Raw genomic sequence first — 21542 nt, forward strand, 5'->3', positions numbered from 1 at the left:
TGGCATGTGGGATCTTCCCAGACCAGGGCTCGAACCCGTGTCCCCTGCATTGGCAGGCAGATTCTCAACCACTGCGCCACCAGGGAAGCCCAAAAAAGGAATATTAATTGACCATGAAGTCACATAATTTGGGGGACCAAATTCAGGCAGAATGAAAATTTAACACAAATTGAACATCTTTGTTATTTTCTCCTTGGTTCCAGGAATGTCAACTACTGTAATCCAGCCCCACTTCTCACTTTACCCACAGAGAGCGACAAGATTAATAAACAACATAGTTTAATTTTTGCCTTGTTCTTTTTTTCTTTCCTATCCACCTCACTAGATACAGGCAAGATATTTCCACTTGACAGTTATGAGACCCTGGGAAAATTACATTACCTCCCTGGAACTCAGTTTTTCCTCTATAAAATTGGGTTAAAGAATGTTGTATGTAACTTGCAGAACTATTGATATTATAGGAATTATATGGATAAATGCATATGAAAATCCGTTAGTTCTACAACATCTAAGTGATTATTTGAATGATGATAATCAGTATCTATTTTCCCTGTGTTTAGGGCCACTTAAAATTCCATGTTCTGCTCTAAGTTGCAAGAAAAGAAAGATGGCTTATGGGATTTACACATCATTGAATCTAATAGTGGCCTTATTTGGAGCACAGAAAAATGCTTCCTGCAATGAAAGTTTTAACTAACAGTACTTTGAGATGGGTCTGAAAGAAATATACTTCTAAAACAAGTTCTTTTGGAAGTAGCTACAGCATCTGGCTGACTATACATCATTTATTTGTCTTTCATAAGGTCGTCTACCATCATCTGAATGTATCATAAAATTATAATGTGAAAGTACTTTATATTTTTCATCACTTGGAAGAAATTTGCCAAGTTACCTCAACCAAACATCTTCATTTTACAAATGAGGAAGATGGCTCTCAGAGAAATGTCACCTAGTTGATAGAAAAATCATAATTTTAATTAAAATATTTCACATCCATTTCCAATGCTGTTCCCACCAAATAATGCTGCCAATACCCAAATAGTAATAAAAGCTGATTCTCTAGAGAAACTGAAGTATATACCTTTTAAAAAACTGTGGTTCAAACTGATGTCATTGCTCGTACACAATATTTTATTTGGTTACTCCCAGAATCAGCAACTGAATAGTGGATTTGGAAAAAGTTACGATTGGTATTTTTTTCATTGCTTTATTGCCTCCTTACTATGAATGTATCCACAGATGCCACTAAACCTCTTTGTATTTCATTTCTCCATTTTCAAAGTAAAGAAAGAGTATTTAAGTTAAACGTGCTTCATCCTACTGAAACATAATGCCACATAAACACTAAAAGCATATTTTATTACAATAACTAAAAATTAAATCATCAATATTAAAATAAATTGCATTTTTGGAGGGCATAGAATTGCCATCTGATTTTTTTTAATGACACTCTTCCAAATATAAAAAAAATCTATTTATAAAATTTAGGGAGTCAATAGATTTAAACACTTAATGAATTTGTTCATTGTCTATCCTTAGAATTAGTTAGAAATAAAAGACACCATTACAGGAATGGAGATACAAGTGTTTCATCTTCCACAACATCAATAATGTGGATGAATTGTATTTCCTTTAAAAGTTAGAAAATGAAAAAGTAATTTATTAAATTACCTTGAAATTTCGTGGCTTTTAAGCACCGTAATGTGATAAGAGTAACTAAAGCCTTATTTACCCATTTTTCTCCCGTAATTAGAGGCCTGAGATAACTAGGCCTGTTGTTGGGAACCGGAGCTTGGCCCCAGGCGACAGCTGCTCAGGAGGCCTTTCGCCAAGCGGTGCTGAAGGGAGGGGATGCGTCTTCACCCCCGAGGGGGCAGCACTGGGAGAAGCGGACCGGAGGGAAGACTGGTGGGGCACTGCTTACACGTTGGCACACGGTTTAGGAAGACATACCTATCTCTCCATAACAGTCACCCTGGAGTGAGAAAATCGTATACGGAGCGGACTAACGCATCTGCATGGCGAGGTGTGACTGGAAGTAGTACAGCCATGTGAGTGACACGTTGCGGTCGCCTGCAGCTTGCCCTGAAGGCAGGTCAGAGAAGATAAGACAGACATCAGCTACATTGCTGGATGTTAAGAACACAGTTCATAATAGTACAGTTATTGACATGCCTCACGTTTACAAATAGCCTGGCTTGAATGTTATCCTGAGGAGAAATACGATCATTAGTGCTGTCCTCACACTAGAACGTATGCTCCGTGCCGTCAGGGATCTTTGTCTGTTTTGTTCATGAGTGTATAACAAGTGCCTACAACAGTGCCTGGCATACTTTTTATACTTGATAAATATCTGTTGGTTGATTGATAGACACTGCAAAACTTTTTCAGAAACCTGAAGTACTTGCTTTGATGTTTCTATTCATCTTTTTGTTTCCCCTAAGAATGGTTCTAAGTCATAGAATGTTTATTCAAATATGTAAAATTTAATTTGACCTTTCTTTTTTTTTTTTTTTTTTTTTTGGCCTCGCTGTGCGGCATGCGGGATCTTAGTTCCCCCACCAGGGATCGAACCCGTGCCCCCTGCAGTGGAAGCAGAGTCCTAACCACTGGACCGCCAGGGAATTCCCTAATTTGACTATTAGTAAACACATGCACACTAGTACAAATATCTTTCATCTTGAAAAATCACCCCTGGGCATAAAAGCCAAGCTCTGAGAGAAAGGGCAGTCAGCCACAGGGGTACAGGGGCTGTGGGTCTCTCATGGGGTCAGCCACTAGGGGACAATGTAGGCACATTTGCTGCCAGACCCTCGATAAGGCCAAAAGGGACCTTGATAGAGAGGAAGGAATTCTGCCAAGTTTCACTTCTCCAACTTCTAGTCATGCTGTTGGTAAATTCCTCATGTGAGTCTCACTTCCAAAAGTGAAAACAGAAAAACAGCACCATTATGAGGAGGTCCTTGGCAAAGAAAAAAATCCAGGGAAAGTTGTGAAAATGTCAGTAATCTTGATGGGGAATAAAATGCAGCTCAGTAGATACTGTGCGGCTGTCAGGACACCACGAAAGTGCTGACGCTGAATATATTTGACTGAAGCTATTCCTGCAAACAAGGCTATAAGTTTCTAGCTGGCAATGAAACTGTGAAATGAGTTCAAGGACAAGGAGCTGAGTCAAGTGAATGAAACAGCAAGGAACTGGATTCGGAGTAGTCTGCTGTCACACAAAACCAATAAAAAGAACAGTTCTTCTCTGAGAATTGCATCACCCATAAAACTGCATGTACCAGAATATACGACAAAAAAGACACAATTGCAACAGCAAATAACCTTTATGTAGATTTTTTAAAATAAGAGGTGAAAGGTTCAGACAGCAGTCTTTTATGATTGACTTCAGTAAACGCAGACCCACTATGAGTTCCTCAAAGTTATCAATATAATAAATTGTAAGTATCTCTAATGAGCTGTTACAATTGAAATGTATTTTTCAGGTCAATCATTTTAACCTAGTAGTTTCTTGACCTGGGTTTCTGAATTTTGAACAATTTAATTCATATCTTTAGTATCCCAAAGAATTTCTATTCATGTTACATTTGCATGAATTCTAGGTAATTTTAGAAAAACAAATATTTGCCTTTCATTCAAAAAATACATAAGTTCTTACTATATAACCAGTACCGTCTGTGTTTGTTAAATGGCAAAACACCACCTCCATCTTTCTGCCACTTACTGTCTAATTGGCTGATACAAACAAGTAGAGGAGAACGTGATAATGGTGGTGCTAAGATGGGGAAGTTCAAGGTATTTTGTCGAAAGCAGGTAGTGGGGTAGATTAAACCATCCTTGGAACAGGAGAAACATTTAGGAAAATTTGTATCTAAGAAGAGTCCTGTTAGGGAGGGGAAGCAGACAGAATTCAGATCTGGACGTTCCTCCTGGTAAGTTTCCTCCTCTAAAACACAGGTCTTGGATTAGATTATCTCCATGGCCCCATTCAACCTAACATTTTTATGATTCTCTATTCAAATATCAAGGCAAAATTTAATTGGAAAATAGAATTCAGTAACTTTGCTTTATAGACTGATTTTCACAAAACTATTTCTTCAAATTACTTAAATTCTTCATTCCTTAAAGCTAGAGATTTAAAGAAGATAAGGATGGTTCTAATTATGAGACTCAAATACTGATATTTTAGCAAAACAAATATGTAGATAAAGATATTTTATGTACATGAGGTTCCAACTTCTGAAGTTCTCAAACACAGCACAGTATTTCTCTAGATGTATCTGCAAGCTTCCATTATTATGTAAATGCTACATAATTTATAATTTTTGACTCTAACATAATCCACTTATAGTATACATAAACTGTCTTTCAAAGTATCTTATTTTTTACTAATATCACATTTAAAACTCAACTAAATTTCAGTACAAAGCTGCATAGTGGTATTACCACCTTTAAGACCTCTCTCTGGTTTCACGTCTCTAACTGCCTAGTGGCCTCTTCCAGTTGGATGTTATAGCAGTCATACATAATTATCAGAGAAAGATCAGAAGGAAATTTAATTTTAATCCACAGACTGGAAATTTTAAAAAAAAGGAACATTTATCCCATGTTCTGAAATTCATTTCTTATTTGTTTCCACTTTTAAGAGACTTAAGATGATGAATTACTCTCTTAGTTCAACTTTTAGCTCTTCCTCCTTTATTTGATTCATTATCAGTCTGAGAAAGCACGTAGTTTGGATAATGACCTTGAGTTTCATATATGGGTTTCATCACTGTTTGATGTTCCTCTTTATTTAAAATTCATTTTAGGGATGAACTCTTCACAGGCACATAGGTGTTTAATAAGTAAGTCAGTGTAATTATTATATTTAACCATAGACAATAGTACAATGATTAATTCTGGATATCATAGAACACAAGCCTCCATTACATAGATTTTGATCAAAGCATATGCCCTGAAACAAATGCTACACACAATAAAATTCTAATCAAAGATGGTTTCCTTGTATAACACTGGAAGGATGAAGGACCAGACCTCCTTATTCTTGACTAATTTGTTCAAGGAGCCCCCTGCACCTGCATGACGATGTTAGAGGAACTCGTTTAGTGGTATTCTATAAAGTCTTGTCATCAAGTGAAAGGTTCACTTTACTTCCCTTGATGTGGTGGTCTGAGGTTTACAGGTTCCTGAACATAAGATTTGACACGATCCTGAAAAAATGGCAAACATTTTCAAAGCACAAGAGTTTTGATATGCTTCAGTTGCCAAGAAATTTATGAACACCCCTATTTTCAGACTTCTTGCTTTTAGATCAGTCTCTGAGGCAAACCGATTTATTCTAACATAAAAAGATACTGCATAGTAACCAAAACCACTTGATTATTACTTTGGCTTAAAGTGAACATCTTCCTGTGAACAAAACCCCTGAATTTTAAATGTAATAAATTCAAGTATTGTTTAGATGTATTATATTGCTATGTTTTAAATTTGAAATAACATATTTCAATCAAACCTAAAAATTAATATTAGCATAAAGCAAGACCTAATTACCTGTCAATATCAGATGAAGTTGGTCCCTCCTGGGTGTCAGTTTTTAATGCAACACTTTTTAACTAGGTAGCTGCAGGCTCAGCTCAAGAATAGTCTCCACCTGGTCTTGGTTAGTCGGTTGCACCCATCTAGACCTGAGATGATTCCTTAACTCCAAGTCTTTGGAAAAACAAATATAATTAATTGGAAAGAATAAAAATAAAGGGAGAAGGGTGGGGGGGAAGGGATAGTTAGGGAGTTTGGGATTCACATGTACACACTGTTGTATTTAAAATGGATAATCAACAAGGACCAACTGTATAGCACAGGGAACTCTGCTCAATACTATCTAACAACCTAAACGGGAAAAGAATTTGAAAAAGAATAGATACATATATATGCATAACTGAATCACTTTGCTGTACACCTGAAACTATCACAACATTTTTAATCAACTATACTCCAATATAAAATAGAAAGTTAAAAAAAAAGAATAAAAAAATTCCATAGTAACATCTGCATGCAGGTTGATTGAAAATAATTAACGACCCCAAGAAGAGAGGGAAGGTTGTTAACCCTCTTCTTGACTAAAGGATGGGTAAATTCATTTTGCCATTTGTGGCTAAAGGCAGGTCCTGATCTTTTTTGGCTTAGTTTTATGTCCTTATTCTGTTTCCTTCTGGAATCAAACAGTGGTCTTCAAGAGCTCCCAAACTCTCTGATGAATATGGTCATCTTTAAGTAGTCGTGTGGTGCAGCCTGCTTGCTCAAGCTCAGTAGAGCTGATTGTTAAATTTTCAGGCATTTAGTGAGCCAAGTTGTAAGAGACATTTAAAAAATTAAGTTATATAAATTTACAATTAAATTATATTAAAATCAAAGGTAATAAGTACTAAAAACTCATCACTCCCCCAATTTTTTTACTATTCCTGTTACCTCTTTTGTATGTGTGTCGTGCAAATTTTATATAATGATGTGCTACTGTGAATCTTTTCACAACTCTGCAGTCAGTAACGTCATGTTGGTAGCTTGACATCAGCTGTGGTGGGAGTATATACACCATGGAAATCTGTAAACACTACAAATCAGGACTCCCCTGTCTTCTACCCCAGAACCAGCTGTTAAACATTTACCAGCACACCACCGGTGCCTGCCCACCGAGCCTTCTAAGAGAAGCTATTCTTCGTATTTCCCAGAAACTTCTCCTCCATATGACTCCACCCCTTTCATCCCAGGCACAGCTGATTGGCCCTAGAGTAAGAAACTAACAAAGATAGAAAACATCTGTAAGCTAGACTAAGCCAATACTTTATCTTTAGGTTCTGAACTAAGACTCATACAGACTGATGGGATTAGCAGCCAAGTCGTGTTCACACCAGTATGTTAGAATAAATGTCCTTGACCTCTTACTACGTGGGTCTCGAGAGCTAACCTGGTTACCATACTTTCTTAGATCTCGTAGTACCACTGTTCCCGGATTTGATATGGATTTTATCCATAAAATAACTCTTTTATTTGAGCTAATGCAATTTCTATTCTAGTCCTTGCAAATTAATGTGTTTTAAGAAAGACCGTTATAAATTCTTGGTTTCTGATTGCAATATAGAAACTACGTAGATTATAGGGCAGAATATAGAGGCTAAAGCCCTGATTGTGTGACCCAGAGAAGATTCTTTAATTCTTTTCCTCATCAGAAAAAATTAAAGATGTGTACATTTTCATGATTTTTAAGGCCTAAGATTCTACAGAGATGCTTCAGGCCTGGCTGCAGGTGTTGAAAGAGAGGCTTTAAGTGGACAGGATCTGGATCCCCTCCTGTTTTCAACCAGAGACACTCTGCTGTTGTTTACTGGGAATTCTGGACCTTGTCTGAAAATTTTGCTCAGCGCAGTGTTCTGGGTAACACATGCCAATCAGTTGGAGTTGGCAAGAAATGAGACTGGTTTGCCATCCCACTAAGTTTCTGCACATATGTACATGGACTTACCTTATGCTATGCTTGATTTCTCTAATGGTTCCCTCTTGGTGCTGAGCTTTCCATCTGTTCTGAAGGCTGCCCTTCTGTTTGATTATCTGCCCTTAAAGCAATTTCCCATCCAACACCTGACAGTCTGGGGTTAGAGCCAGAGACAAGGGTATATACTGGTTGCACTAGGTCTTACCACCAGATACCTACTGGGTCTGTCCATATGGACATTTCACAGGAGAAAGAGCTACAAGTCAGAGAAGATGAAACACTAGGTTGCTGCTTAAAATACCAAGTTCCTTTTGGTCTTTCCTTACTAAATAAGGAAAATAGCTAATGAGCAGCTTCTTAAGGATTTTCAGGTACTAGAAGACTTTTTAAGATGCTCCTTCATTAAATCTCTTTAGGCTATATCAACGTTATCTACCTTTTCTGTTAGTTTCCAACTCTTCAATCCATTTTTGCTCTTAACTCTTTACAAGCTCTATACATTCCTTTTAAGTCACATAGTTCAGAACTGAGCAAGTTATAACACTACAGTAAATAACACATCATATAAGAACGTTAGGAAGAAAATCTATTTTTTATTTTATATAAACTTTTAATTGAAGTATGACATGCATTAAAAAATATATGCAAATTGTAAATGGATAGCTCTAGGAATTTTCAGAGTGAATACACTTGTTTAACCAGCACCCATATCAAGAAACAGAACATGAACAGAACTCTAGAACCCCCTTTTCCCACTTCGTCACTACCCTCTACCCAAAGAAACCATTATGATTTTTGACACCACATGTATGTATGTGTGTGTGTATATATATATATATGTTGTTTTTGAACATTATAAATAGAATAATACAATTCTTTTGTGTCTGCCTTCTTTGATCCACATGATTGCATGTAGTTGCATTTCAGTAATTTTCATTGCTATATAGCATTCAATTGTGTGACTATAACACAATTAAAAAAAAATCCAGGGCACTATTGATGAACTTATGAATACTTTCTAGTTTCTGGCCAGTTACAAATATTCCTCTATATGTCTTTTGGTGTACATAAGTATTCATTTCTGTTGAGTATTTCACCTAGGATTGAAATTGATGGATCATAGGGCATGCATATGCTAAACTCTAGTAGTGACTGCCAACAGTTTTATAAAGATGATATTATTTGTTTTGTATCCCAAATATCATGCTTGCATAATAGATGATCAATATATTATTACTCTGAGGCTATTCTTCCCCAGAAGACAGCTTCTGATGGGCATGGAAACTTTAATCACTATCAGGCATGAAAACAGAATATGACAATTGAGAAAGGGCTCACATGTTTCAGGCAGGCGACTTTGCTGTTCCTTGTTTCCCAAATACATAGGAAAAGAGGTCCTGGCTACCAAATGGAGGGTAAAGGCAATAATAAGAATTGAACAGTGAGACACTGTCAGCAAAGACCCTGGAAATTATAGAAAATTATAGAAATCAGATTGGACAGATGTAATGGTCAGAGTAAGATTATCACTGGTCTTGAAGTTAGATAGTTAAATGTGTACAACTGGCAGCTTGGTGGTGTCACCAGTGAGATATGTAAGAATGAATGGAAGGTATCAAGGTCAAATCACTGACCTTTGTCCATGGAGCATGCTGGAATTTGTCAGAGCACAAAAAGAACCAGATGGAAGTGTATTGTTTTAAGGCTCTAAATGTAGCAGGATTATGCCTCTTATTACTATGTAAGAGGATGGCTTCAAATCACAAAATCACAAAATTTGTTTCTGAATCAGCCCTTCTCCGTGACCGCAACTTTTTCTTGCCAACATCTTGCTTGCTCATTTTGCCCTTCCATTTGCATTAATTGCCTTTTAGGATGTGTTGCTTACTTTATCAACTTCTTTAGCACCAGATGAGCTACTTTATTTCCTTGTCTCCTGATTCACATTCCCATCTTGCCTCTCCCCCTCCCCCTCATTACAATAATAAATTCCCTTCTTCATTTAATAAGCATTTGTTGAAGTCCTACTATGTGCCAGCATTTGAGCCAAATAGATGATCTGGCTTCATGAAGCTTAGAAGAATTTGCTTTGACTAAGGGAAGAGGGCAGAGTGCAAACCATTGTCAACGTGTCTTTGGGAGTGGGAGCTAGTCAAAATAGAAAATGATCTGTTTTCTCAGCGCCTTTGATAAATTGGTTTCCATGGCTCTGGATGCTGGAGAATAAAGTTCCAGACTCCTAGTGGCTGGCACTCTGAAGACAAAAGACCAAGAAAAGGCTGCAACCCCACAGAACACAACTTTCCCATCACTTTCTCTTTTGATTTTGCCAATTGTCCCCCAAGGAAAACAGCACTGAAGATGGGAACAACTTTCCCAAGAGAGAAGTGGCTTGCTGCAGCCTTACTCTTTGGCTGGTAGCCTCCCTCTGTCAGAATTGAGTAGACCTGTGGGTGGGGAGGCTCATGTGCCCTGATGTAGGGCCTCAGAGATAATTGCTCCTCTTCCAACTAGTCAAGATTCTGGGGCTCAGAGCGAGTACAACTAGATAAGCAGGATTTTTTTAATAGAAGTTTTGTTAAACAGGACATTTGTGCCCAGGCATGACACATATTACACTTAAATTTCACATTTTCAAAATTTAAAAGTCACTCATTTATTTGCAATTTTAAAAGTATTAAAAGGTTAAAATAATTAGTTCATGGGGTGGAATTTTAATTGGGAAGAATAAAGCAATTGTAGGGCAATTATGTGTTTTGAGAAGGGAAATGACGTGAAAAATGCTATGAAGGAAGTATCTATATTCGCTTTACTAATATGCTTGGAGCATTTTGGTTAATTAGGATCATGGGTTCAGAAGGTGATCACCTATTCAATTCCATTATTTTATAGGAAACTGTGGCCTCCAAAGCATTATAGGTTATGCAATTAAGATGTAGCAAAATCAAGAGTCCAGATTTGCCTTCTACTTGATCACTCCACTGATAGCTTTGCTTTCCTGAAAAACTGTCTGGCTTAATTCCTGCTGTTGTAAATATTTTTAAATGCTTTAGAGCATTTCTTTTTACTTACACCATAGTGAACATAAATGAAATATTTTTTTGAAGGTGTAGGCTCTCACTGTATATTAGGGACATTTTTTGGATATTATTAATAGTAGAATTGACATAAAAGATGAAAGAAATTAGGCTAAATCTATATCGATCTAACATTATTACCTGTAATTTCAAAAAATTTTCCAAATTCCTAATATCACGTTTTTTTTAAAAAATAATTTTTCCCTTTGAAAATTAAACTCAAAATATACAGGTATTAAAGGAATCAAGTTATTTTCATGTAGCTATAGTTACACAGCTTCAAAAGTGAGAAGAAAATAATAACTATTCTTAAGGAAATTTAGCTTTTAGAAGAGAGGTACTGAGGAAAGTTAGAATAACCTCTGCATGTAGAGAGACCTTTTATCCAAAGCTTTCTGAGTACTTGGCCAACCTAAACGCAGCACCTCTCATGGCAGAACTTGGTTTCTAGCCAAAGAAATGGCTTGCAGGAGCTACATTAATTTTTTTTTTAAACTGGAGAGAAATTATATAGATAGATATGTGAAATCATCTTAGATGGAGAATTTCTGTCATTTTCCTTAACTGTAATACCTTATTGTATTACCTCCCTAATTCTTTTTAAGCTTCTCGGCTTTTAATATGCAGCTAATAAAAATTCATCAGTCTGTCCAAGAATTCTGCTATTAGGCCATGTCGGAAATTTATGAGAAAATCCGGAAATTGTATTCAGCTCGAAGTAAACAGTGCCAGAAGAAGAACTGTGTTGTAGATCCAGAGAATAAATGCTTCTGTGGGAATTTTCCAGAATTCAGAGAAGACAGAAATTGAAGGAATCTTGGTGATAAAACAAGGAGCTACCACTGAGTCTTCCTTGAGGCACTGGTTATATAAAACCAACAGGCTGAAAGTAAAAGAAATACAGAGATGGCATCCTAAAACAGACACATTTTGTTCATGTTATAGAGGCTTTTTCTGTTTATCACTTTTAGTGGCTTTAAGAAAGGAAAATTCCATTAGCCTATATTAAAACAAGATGTAACTGAGGTGTATCTGATAGATTACTTATAGGCAAGGGGTTAGTGAGGAGTGACAATAGCAGGACCTGAGCCAGAAAATCTCATTTTGTTTGCCTCTGAAAGCCCTTAGTTTTCATAAGACTTGCCAGGATCTAATCCCCTTGTGACAGCAGCCCGTTTGAGACTAATAAATTTAGTTGTGCACATCCCTAGATGCATAATATTTTAAGGGCTCCTGGAAATATTCCAGAATATAAAGACCAAAGCTAGGTAACTAAGTTACCAAAACTGGGTTCAGGGGCAGGAAACTGATAAGAATGTCATAAACACTTTCTCATAAAGTGTAGCAAACAAACAAGTATAGGAATAACAAAAATTAAAAATGGCACAATACACTTACCGATTATTTATATCAACAACTTCCCCCCAAAAGTAAGACAGTTCTGTTTTATTGAATTAAGTCACGCCGCTGGTATGGTAATGTTTTTTAAACATATTAACGGTAACTAAAAAACAGCATTAGCCTTCCCCCATCAAAAGACCAGAAGCTGTCATGTAGTCAAAAAAAAAAAAATCCTTTTACTTAATTTGCTATTTTTATGACTCGAGCCAAATTTTTATATCTCATTTTTGTTGTACACCTGAAGATACCGTTCCAAATTATTCCCGACCTCGTATCAGAAGATCAGGATACCGTTAGGGGATGTGCCTTTCTTAGAGGGGCATTACCGATGATTCGAGACCCACCCAGCAAAGCAGAGGCGAAGGGTCACGTTAGCGGAGGGGCGCCCAACACCCCCGCCCCCGAGGGCTCGGCTCAGCTCAGCTCAGCCGACCTGGCTGTCGCCTGCGGTGCTGGGTTCTCGCGCAGTCAGGTGTCGCCCGGGGGAGGCGCATTTATGACCGCGGGGTTGGGCTGGGAACGCGGGGCCGAGGAGCAGCCGGTTGCGCCCCCTCCTCCCCAGGCTGTCCCCAGCCAGAGACCCCCGGTTCCCCAGCTGAAGGCCGCCCGGAGGGGACCCCAGACCGCGCAATCGTAGGGGTCGCTCTCGGACAGCGGCGAACCTCCGCGCACCAACTTCTCGCGAGGTTTCGGGCCCCCTCCACCGCCTCGTTCGCCCCCTCCTAGCTCCGGTGCGGGCAGCTCCCGCTATGGCTGCGCTGAGGAGGCTTCTGCGGCCGCCGCCTCGGCTCCCGCCTCCGCCCTCGCCTCACCATCCCTTCCCTGGGCCGTGCGGGCGGCCTGCGGGCATGGCCCCGGGCCCTCCCGGCCGGCCCTTCTTCTGCCGGGAGGAGGAGGAGGGGGCTGTGGCTGAGGCGGCTTGGAGGCGGCGGCGGCGCTGGGGGGAGCTGAGCATCGCGGCCGCGGCCGGCGGGGGTCTGGTCGGCCTGGTGTGCTACCAGCTGTATGGGGACCCCAGGGCCGACTCCGCGCGGGCGCCGGCCCCCTGGCTCCCCTCCAAGAGCGCGGCCGCAGAGCCGGAGGCACCGCCCCGCGGCCGGGGGCTGCTTCCCATCCCGGTCGCCGCTGCCAAGGAGACGGTATGTGCGTGAGCACCTGCGCGCGCCCGGCCGGCCCGCAGGTGACTCTCGGGGTTAGCACCGCCAGGGGCTACACCTGAGCGCTGGGAGGGACGGTGTGACAGCCGTGCAGGGCGCGCGTGAGACCGGACGTTGCGGGTTGTCGCAGTGTGACTCTGCGGCTACAGATCGGGACGTCCTGTGAGCGAGACCGAAATCTAATAGGCCAGGCAGCCCCAGGTCTGTTCACCCAGGTGTTGGGAAGACGTACATGATGCATCACACGTCTTGATGCATCACACGTCTTGATGCATCACATCAGGATCTTAAAGGTTGCTGCAGCCATCACCTATCTACCAAAACCCAAACCCACGACAAAATAACACCAAAAAGCGACGCAGAAGAAGTCAAAGGCATGACAGGCAGAAAGTGGAGGGCCGCATATGTGAGAGAAAGGACTCCCAGGCAGGGCCATGCAACAGCAAATGACGGAGGAGGTCCAGTGCAGTAGGAGCGCACCGAAGGAGGGTCTGAGGTCCCAGAAGCCTCGACATTATTGTATGGAAGTTTATTGGTCCCAAGAAAGGAAATGCCAAAACTGTGTAGCCTCCTTATCATAGGTCAGAAAGAATGAATGAAGATGTCACCAGATTAGAAAAGAAAAAAAATTATTCAAGAAGAGTTTATTTCTCTAATTTTTCCCCCCGCTAAAGCCAGATATTCTTAAGTAGGGACAGTAAGTGAGACGATAGAAAGTAGGGAACTGAATGAAGCTAACTCCTGCAGAGGAACTTCAGATGACAATGTTCAAGTCTCATTATGTAGTTGATAATATAAGGTAAAGGTGAGTGTAAGGCAAGAGTGAGTGAAGGGGCATGAAGTTTTTGTCTTATCAGTATATTTAACAGTCATGTATGACTAGGAAATCATCTAGGGAAGTTTTTCTTGCAAGACAAGAAGAGTGTGAGGGGCCTAGATGACAGTACTTTGGAAAAGAGGCAGCTATTCTGTTTCTAACTTTAATGAAATTTATATACCCTTTATTCTTTGCCCAAATACGCAATGGTGATCTGCTGTAAGTGCATCAGTTCTTTTGGAGATTGTTGTTGTATTTAGGGCAGGGAATCTGTTTTATCAACCTTCTAGCAGCAAATCACACATACATAGCATAAAGTATTTTTATACAGTGAATACTTAAAATACTAGCAAATAGTCTCAACCTTCATCCCCCAACCCCACACATACACACACATACACACACACACACACACACACACACACACACACACACATATTAAGCTTGTGTCCTGATTGACCAAGTCAGACCTTTTAATCAACCATAGTTATCTGGGAACAGATTAGGATGGTAGTGAATGTTCAAATGGTATTTTCTTTTCTTCTTTTTTAAAATTAATTTTACTTTTAAAGTTGAGAGACAGTTTCATGCAGTTTTTGAAAGACCACGCTCAGAAAGCTAGGACTCTGGCTCTACCACTTCCTAGATGTATCATTACTTAATCTGTCAATGCCTGTTTCCTCATCTGTAAATGAGGTTAATAGTGGCTTCCTCATAGAGTTATGAGAGTTAAATGAGTTAATATATTTAAAGGAGTTTGAATGGCACCCCTAGCAGGTAGTGAGCATTCAGTAAATTGGTTTTATTTTTATTTTATTCATTTGTTTACCTATTTATTGTCTATTATTTATTTACTTACATTATTATTGCTTGGTGTTTATAAAAATTGCTGTATATTGTTTTAAAAGTCAAACAATACTGAAATCATGTCTTACCCTTGCCAAGTCTCCAGTAGTACATCCTGATCATTATTCCTTTTTGTATTTTACCTTTCCCCCCCCCCGAAAACTTTTATAATCTTCTTTTTATCCCTGGTGTTTGAAAACTTCACAATAATGAGCTTTGGTGTGGGCATTTTTTCATTTATTGTGCCTTATACTTGAGGGTCCTTTCAATACGGAAATTCACATCTGAAAGTTTTCTGTACTTTTCTTGTATTATTTCTTGGACAGTTTCTTCTCTATTTTCTTTTTTTGGAATCTCTATTAGTCTGAAGTTACACCTCCTGACAGATCCTAATTTAATTCAAATTTTAATCTTTCTTAAATTCTAACTTTTTAATCTTTTTGTTTGTTTTTAGGAGAGATATCCTTGACTTTATCTTCCAGCCTTCCTATTAAATATTTTATTCAGCTATTCTAATTTTTTAATTCAAAGAACTATTTTTGTGTTCTCTGATGTTCATGTGTTCATTGTATTTTGTTTTATGGCTGCTATATTTCTCTTTTTATTATAAGGGTATTAATTATAGGGTTTTTAAAAATTGTCTTCTACTCCATGTATTGTGTGGTTTCTTCCAGGTTTTTTTTTTTTTTTTTTAATTCCTGTTTGATTTTCTAAGCTCTCACTTTCATTTTGGAGGTTTTCCTCACTTATCTATGGTTGTTACCTATCTGGATTTGAGAGCCACTCAGAAGCTGTTTGTACATGGGCATGATTTTTCATTTGCTAACCTGGGCTTTTCATTAGAGTGGCATCCAAATGTCAGTATTTTATAAGTCTTTTTCTCTGGTGTCATTGCACTTCTTCAAAGAATAGGTGAGGTGGGAGGAACAGGAATCTTCTGGGTTCAGGCACAAGTGCACATATGTGTGAGAGCATGTATGCTGGGGGAGTGTCCAGTGATGGACTTACATATTGTTCTCTAATCCTCTCTTCTCATCCCCACCACTTACTCTCCCTCCACAGTAACTTGTGTTCCCTGGGTCTTATCTTTTTGGAGGTCTGCACTGAAAATCAGCTAACTTCCATTTGGTCTCCTCCTCCACAGTACCCAGGTAGTGCGTCTGCCCCCCTAGGTCAATTATCACTCCTCCAGCTCTTCAATTTTATAAAAATTTGATGAATTCTCTTGAGTGTTTTAGTCTCCTCTCCTTTTTTCTTTTTTAGTTCTTGTATGTTTACACCTTTTGAAAGATTCATTTACTGGGATTTTAATGTGGTTAAGGGAGGAAGGGGTTCAAAGAGACTCATGAGGTCAATCTGCCATTTGTCAGAAATATTTTAAACCTGTGTTGCCTCCTCATTTATTATGCTTATTTGATTTCCCTGAAGTGGTAGAAGTGATTCCTTTTGATGTTTCAAACTATAGCGAAGAACCTTTGATTTATAAAGCCTCTTCTAAGCTGCATTTTATACTGAACATAAACCTAGCATATAAATTAACCTGTACGTGTTGTGAGAATAACATAAGTGATGGGAATGAACAGCAGTAACCTACAGACATGCAGTTCTGTTACCGTAGCCTTGAAGATTTTTGTTTTAAAGGCACTGCCTCTGAACTTCCTCCAGAAGGCCTTCCCTGACGCTATAGATCTGTTAAAATACCCCTGCTTATCCTGTAGTCCCAGATGATGGCTTTTTGCAATTATTTGTTAATTGTCTTCTCAGTGTTTTAAGGAGCGGCGCTGTGTTTGTCTTGATCACCTGTATGTCTTCATTGCCTGCTATAGAGCCTAACCCTGGTAGGCACACGATAAATACCTGTCGAATGAATAAGCCCATGCTAAATATTGACATGGGACATACACATTGAAAGGACACAACCACATTCTGTGAGAGTGCATAGTTTCATATTTTGTTCAGCTAAAGTAGTTATTTATAGCATTAGAAATGGGAAGACATCAGTCAAGGTCAAAATTCCAGGCTTCGGGAGACCAAATCACGTGACATCGTATTTATTTTAATTGTGCAAGTTTGGCTTGCCAAAATTTTTTCAGTAAATGTGGCCTTGAACTTTATTAATGTTATAGAGAGATGTTGACAAGATTCTGTTTGCAACCCTACAGTTTTAACCTTAAAGCATTATTTTTATTAGAGAAAAAATTTGGGTTCTAGAACTGCCTTTCTGGTTCAGGTTCAAGAATTTTTAAATCTACCAGATTGATTAACATGCTTTAATCAAGTATTTTACGTATTATATGTAACGCATGATCTATTTTATGGTTTGATCATCTTAAGAAGCTTTAATCAGTTTAGTTTTACTCTCAAGTGGAAAAGAGAGCAATACTTTTCATCTCTTTTGTATATTTCTATAATAATTGCCAATAATTATGCATTGTTAAGTTTCTTTCACTGTATACCTTTTCTTTTTAAGGCAGCACGTTTTGAGACTTGAGGTAATGCTCATTCTTTCCTAGAATATTGAAGAATTTGCCAGATGTGTAAATGTAGAAGAGTCTTATGAGGGAAGTCACATAGATGTGAAATTGGAGACAGGTTAATTCTGTGTAGAATAACCTTGTTGTATAGGAAGCTAAATTAGGTGATCCCCTCTTTTGGTTTCCTGGTAGAATCTGGTAGATTTATTTGTCACAGGGTAGCCAGGTAAGATGTTGTTGCCTCTTAGGTGAGAATGTTAGCGAGTATGGTTCTCCATATTCTTTAATTTTAAAAAATACATGTCAGGCAGTTTGTTTTGTTTTGTTTTGTTTTTTGCCACGCTATGTGGCTTGTGGGATCTTAGTTCCCCGACCAGGGATTGAACCCAGGCCCTCGGCAGTGAGAGCACGGAGTCCTAACCACTGAACCACCAGGGAATTCCCACGTCAAGCAGTTTTTTTTTTTATTTTATTTTTTTAATTTATTTATGGCTGTGTTGGGTCTTCGTTTCTGTGCGAGGGCTTTCTCTAGTTGTGGCAAGCGGGGGCCACTCTTCATCGCGGTGCACGGGCCTCTCACTGTCGCAGCCTCTCTTGCTGCAGAGCACAGGCTCCAGACGCGCAGGCTCAGTAGTTGTGGCTCATGGGCCCAGCTGCTCCGCGGCATGTGAGATCTTCCCAGACCAGGGCTCAAACCTGTGTCCCCTGCATTAGCAGACAGATTCTCAACCACTGCGCCACCAGGGAAGCCCCAAGCAGCTTTTAACAATAATATTTCTTTAGACAAGAGATAGTTATGGCTTTACTAGGAAGATGGCAGTGAAGCACTTGGAAGTTGCTGGATTGGAGAGAGATTCTGGAGGTAGGATCAACAGGATTGGTAGTTGATTGGATTTTAGGGATGAGAGAGATGGAAGAGTCTAGGATGATATTCAGGTTTTTGTCTTGGGTGACTTGGGTGAGTTGTGCAGTATTTCACTGAGACCAGGTCTTCAGGAAAAACAAACAAACAAACAAACAGGTTAGGGGTAGTGGACATGGATGATGAGTTTTTAACTTGCGCAGTGGATCAAGGTATCTTTGGACAGCTGAAGGGAAGTTTCCAGCTGGATACATAGGTCAGAAGCTCAGGAGAGAAATCTGTATTATACATACAGATTTGGGAATCATCAAGTGTTAAAAGTAGTAAGAATGGATGATGTTGTTCAGAATATGTAGAACAAGAGAAAAGCACTTAAGGAGAGAGCCCTGGTGAGCATCAGCGTTTTAAAAGACTGATAGAGAAATGGAACTCTGCAAAAAGCCGAGATCCAGACAGAATAAAGAAAGCCAGGAGAGTTGTGGAAGCCAACAAAAGACTGCACTTCAAATAAGAAGTATTCAGTTAGAGTGATCGCTCCCAGAGGAGGTCAGCTAAGACGAGAAATGGGAAGTGTTCGACGGTTTTAGCAACAAGGAGGTCATGGGTGATCTTGGTGAGATCTTGAAGGTGAAAATCGGATTATAGTTGGCTAAGTTGAGAGTAAAGGTAAAGAAAAGCTGAGGTGGACAAGGTGAAGTAAGTGTTGACAACCCTTTCATGAATTTGACCATGAAGAGAAAAAGAGGGCAGTAGCTCAAGGGACATATTTTATTGTAGAATTGATTTTTTTCTTAATGAAAGACCCTTGAATATAATTTAATTGCTGATGGAAAGAAGAGGAACACTAAACCCAAAGGAAATAGAGGATGATTGATTTGCCAAGGACCAAGGTGGAGATGGGAGCTGAAAATTAAAGCACAGGGAAGAGTTTAATCTTGGATAATAGGAGATGCCATTTCCGGTGTGACAGGAGGAAGGGCTAGGAGGAGGCAGAGAGCATACATGTTTAGTGGGAAGCAGTCGAAGGGGTTCATGCCTGATGGCTTTTATTTTCTCTGTGAAACAGAAGATGATGTCATCTTCTGGGAGCAAGATAGTAGAAATTTGTGGAGTCACCATGACAGAGATTTGGGGGAGAGTAGAGGATTGACATAGCCACTTAAAAAAAAGTAGAAAGCCATGAAACTTTTTAATTTGCTCATGTTTAGTATTTGCAAGTTTAAATGTGAGTTTTTAAATGATAAAATGAGATTTTAACTTGCTCATGAAATGTAGAAGTTTTTCGATGAATATTTTTACGTGGTCACAACTTTTGCTGTTCTAATTCTTGTTTATGTTATCTCTTTTTTTGAGATGTATGAATGTTAGTAATATGATTTAATTAGTACATTTTTACCCATGATGTAATATTTAACTTATATAGGAAATACACGTAACTTATAGTACACTCCAAATTTTATTCTTTTTGTTTAAACTTGATGGGCAAGTTTAAACTGGACAGTACTACTTCTCACTAATACTAATTCTGATTTCCTGTAAGTATGTGCCAAACACTGAGAATTTGAGTAACTTTATTCTGTGTAGTGTAAACACACCCGTGTTGGAGAAAAATGTGTTTTAAAAAATTGAACAAATTTTATTTATGGCATTATGTAGCATTAAAGAAAACACCTAGTCATTTGTATACTAAGTAGGATTTTCTAGACCTATTTTTTTTTCATCTTCCTCTTTAAGTAACCCTTTACTCCTTTATCCTTTGATGTATTACTAGATTATATAAGCTAAGCAAAATATGGAACTTTAGTGCTGTATCATTTAATTGACTGGTATAGTGTTTGCTCATTACAGAATTATTTTTCCAAATTGGAAAAGTAGAATCCATCCGGGTTTTTTTTTTCCCATTCACTAGTTTGCCTTTTAACAATTTTAACACTCAACTCCATCTCTGGAATTTAGAATACAGAAAGTGTATATAAAGGAATTTCAAATAATTCCATTTTTTTCCAGATTTCTGATAAGGATGATATCTATCCAGTTGACACTGTAAGTATCGACTAGGTGAGAGATTTGGGTTTTCCATTTCCCTGGAAGGAATAGAATGGATTGTTCAAATTGCTTGCAGCAATTCAGAGTGAACACTTCCTAACCAGCCTCACAGCAGGTCAGAAAGGCTCTTATAGGTTAGGTCCAATTTAAGCTAGCTCCAACCTGTTGAAATTGGTTCTCTTCAGATAGGATCATCTAAACTTCTTCCAACCACTTTAACTTTATTCTTACTGATCTAAGGTGGAATGTGGTTTGTAATTCTCCATATACATACAAACACATTCACTCTTGTCACCAGGAGATTAAGGTTTTGAGACATTACTGTCATCAAGCTCATGATGGAGTCCTAAGGACAGTAATAGAAAGCTTTTGGACTAGGGTTTGTGGTGATCGGAGATCAGTGTGACTCGAACTTTACCTCCTTTCTGCATTCGATCTTTGTTGTTCTGTGGCTTCCTCCAGACTGCTTGCTATCCAAATAAATGTGTCACATCAGGATTTTATGTCCTCCTAGTAAAGAATACAGTCTTAGTAACCCTTTGGTCTAGTACTGTGCAGCTGTGCTATCACATATGCCTGTCATGCTCTCCTCTGATCTGCTAGCCCCGGTGATTACCTGATCACCGTAAAAGTCAGGTAGGAGTGTTGATTCAAGTCTTTTATAACACAGACTTAATCAAAGTCAAGACATCCTATTTGGGGAGCAACGTTAAAAGTCTGTATTTCATACTTTGATCTAATATTCTAAATTTTATTACTCAAAAGTACAAAAGTGCTATTGTGAACTAAATATTTAATTATCAAAAATATTACACCTATACATCACCAAATAATTAAATCTAAAACTTATCCTGAATCATTATAGTAGTTATTTAAAATTTTTTATAAAACTGTAGGCAAGGAGGCAAACTTCTCAAGGTTCCTGCCATTTGCTGGCAAATTATAGGAGAATAGCACTTGGTGTCTTTGGTCTTCTACCCACACCCCTCATCTAACAGAATTTGGAACATGGCTAAAGCCATAGATGAGGTTGAACATTGATCTTCAGTAGAATAGTGAAAACTGGGAGGATATGGAAAAGTGAACCAGAGTGGGATTATCTAAGTGTCAGATTTATAAGGGCAGAAGTTACTCAGGTTGTAGGCGTGTACTGTTTGATTAAAGACTGATAGAGAAGTTCTAGAAACACGTCTTTTCCATGTGTTGGGGATATGTTTTATTCAGGACTTTACTCTGATTCTCTTAGAATCTTACAGAGAAAGTAGCATTCTTAAATGTACTATATAATTCCAGTGTCTTCCGCTGTGCTTTCTTAATTGTAGGCGAGTACAGTGGCTCCCTGGGAAGTTTAATTCCTTTGGAAAAAC

At 38.7% G+C, this 21542-nt stretch overlaps 1 protein-coding gene across 9 annotated transcripts in view; it reads left to right on the forward strand.

The window, feature by feature from the left end:
• Window positions 1–97: 97 nt before the first annotated feature.
• MICU3 (mitochondrial calcium uptake family member 3) overlaps window positions 98–21542 on the forward strand; it is a 130106-nt gene continuing 108661 nt past the window's right edge. For 4 of the 9 annotated variants that reach the window (XR_014239030.1, XM_082374800.1, XM_082374799.1 and 1 more), the window contains exon 1: window positions 98–13112. Coding sequence is in view for 5 of the 9 variants with exons in the window: in XM_082374800.1 (XP_082230926.1) it covers window positions 12723–13112 (390 nt within the window). In the remaining 4 variants the exon portion in view is untranslated. Of the gene's footprint in view, window positions 13154–21542 lie in introns of all 9 variants that reach the window. The other 5 variants (XR_014239031.1, XR_014239032.1, XR_014239033.1 and 2 more) reach the window with 2 other exon arrangements.

This window comes from Balaenoptera borealis (genome assembly GCF_965194805.1).
Source record: "Balaenoptera borealis genome assembly, chromosome: 21".
Taxonomy (NCBI): domain Eukaryota; kingdom Metazoa; phylum Chordata; class Mammalia; order Artiodactyla; family Balaenopteridae; genus Balaenoptera; species Balaenoptera borealis.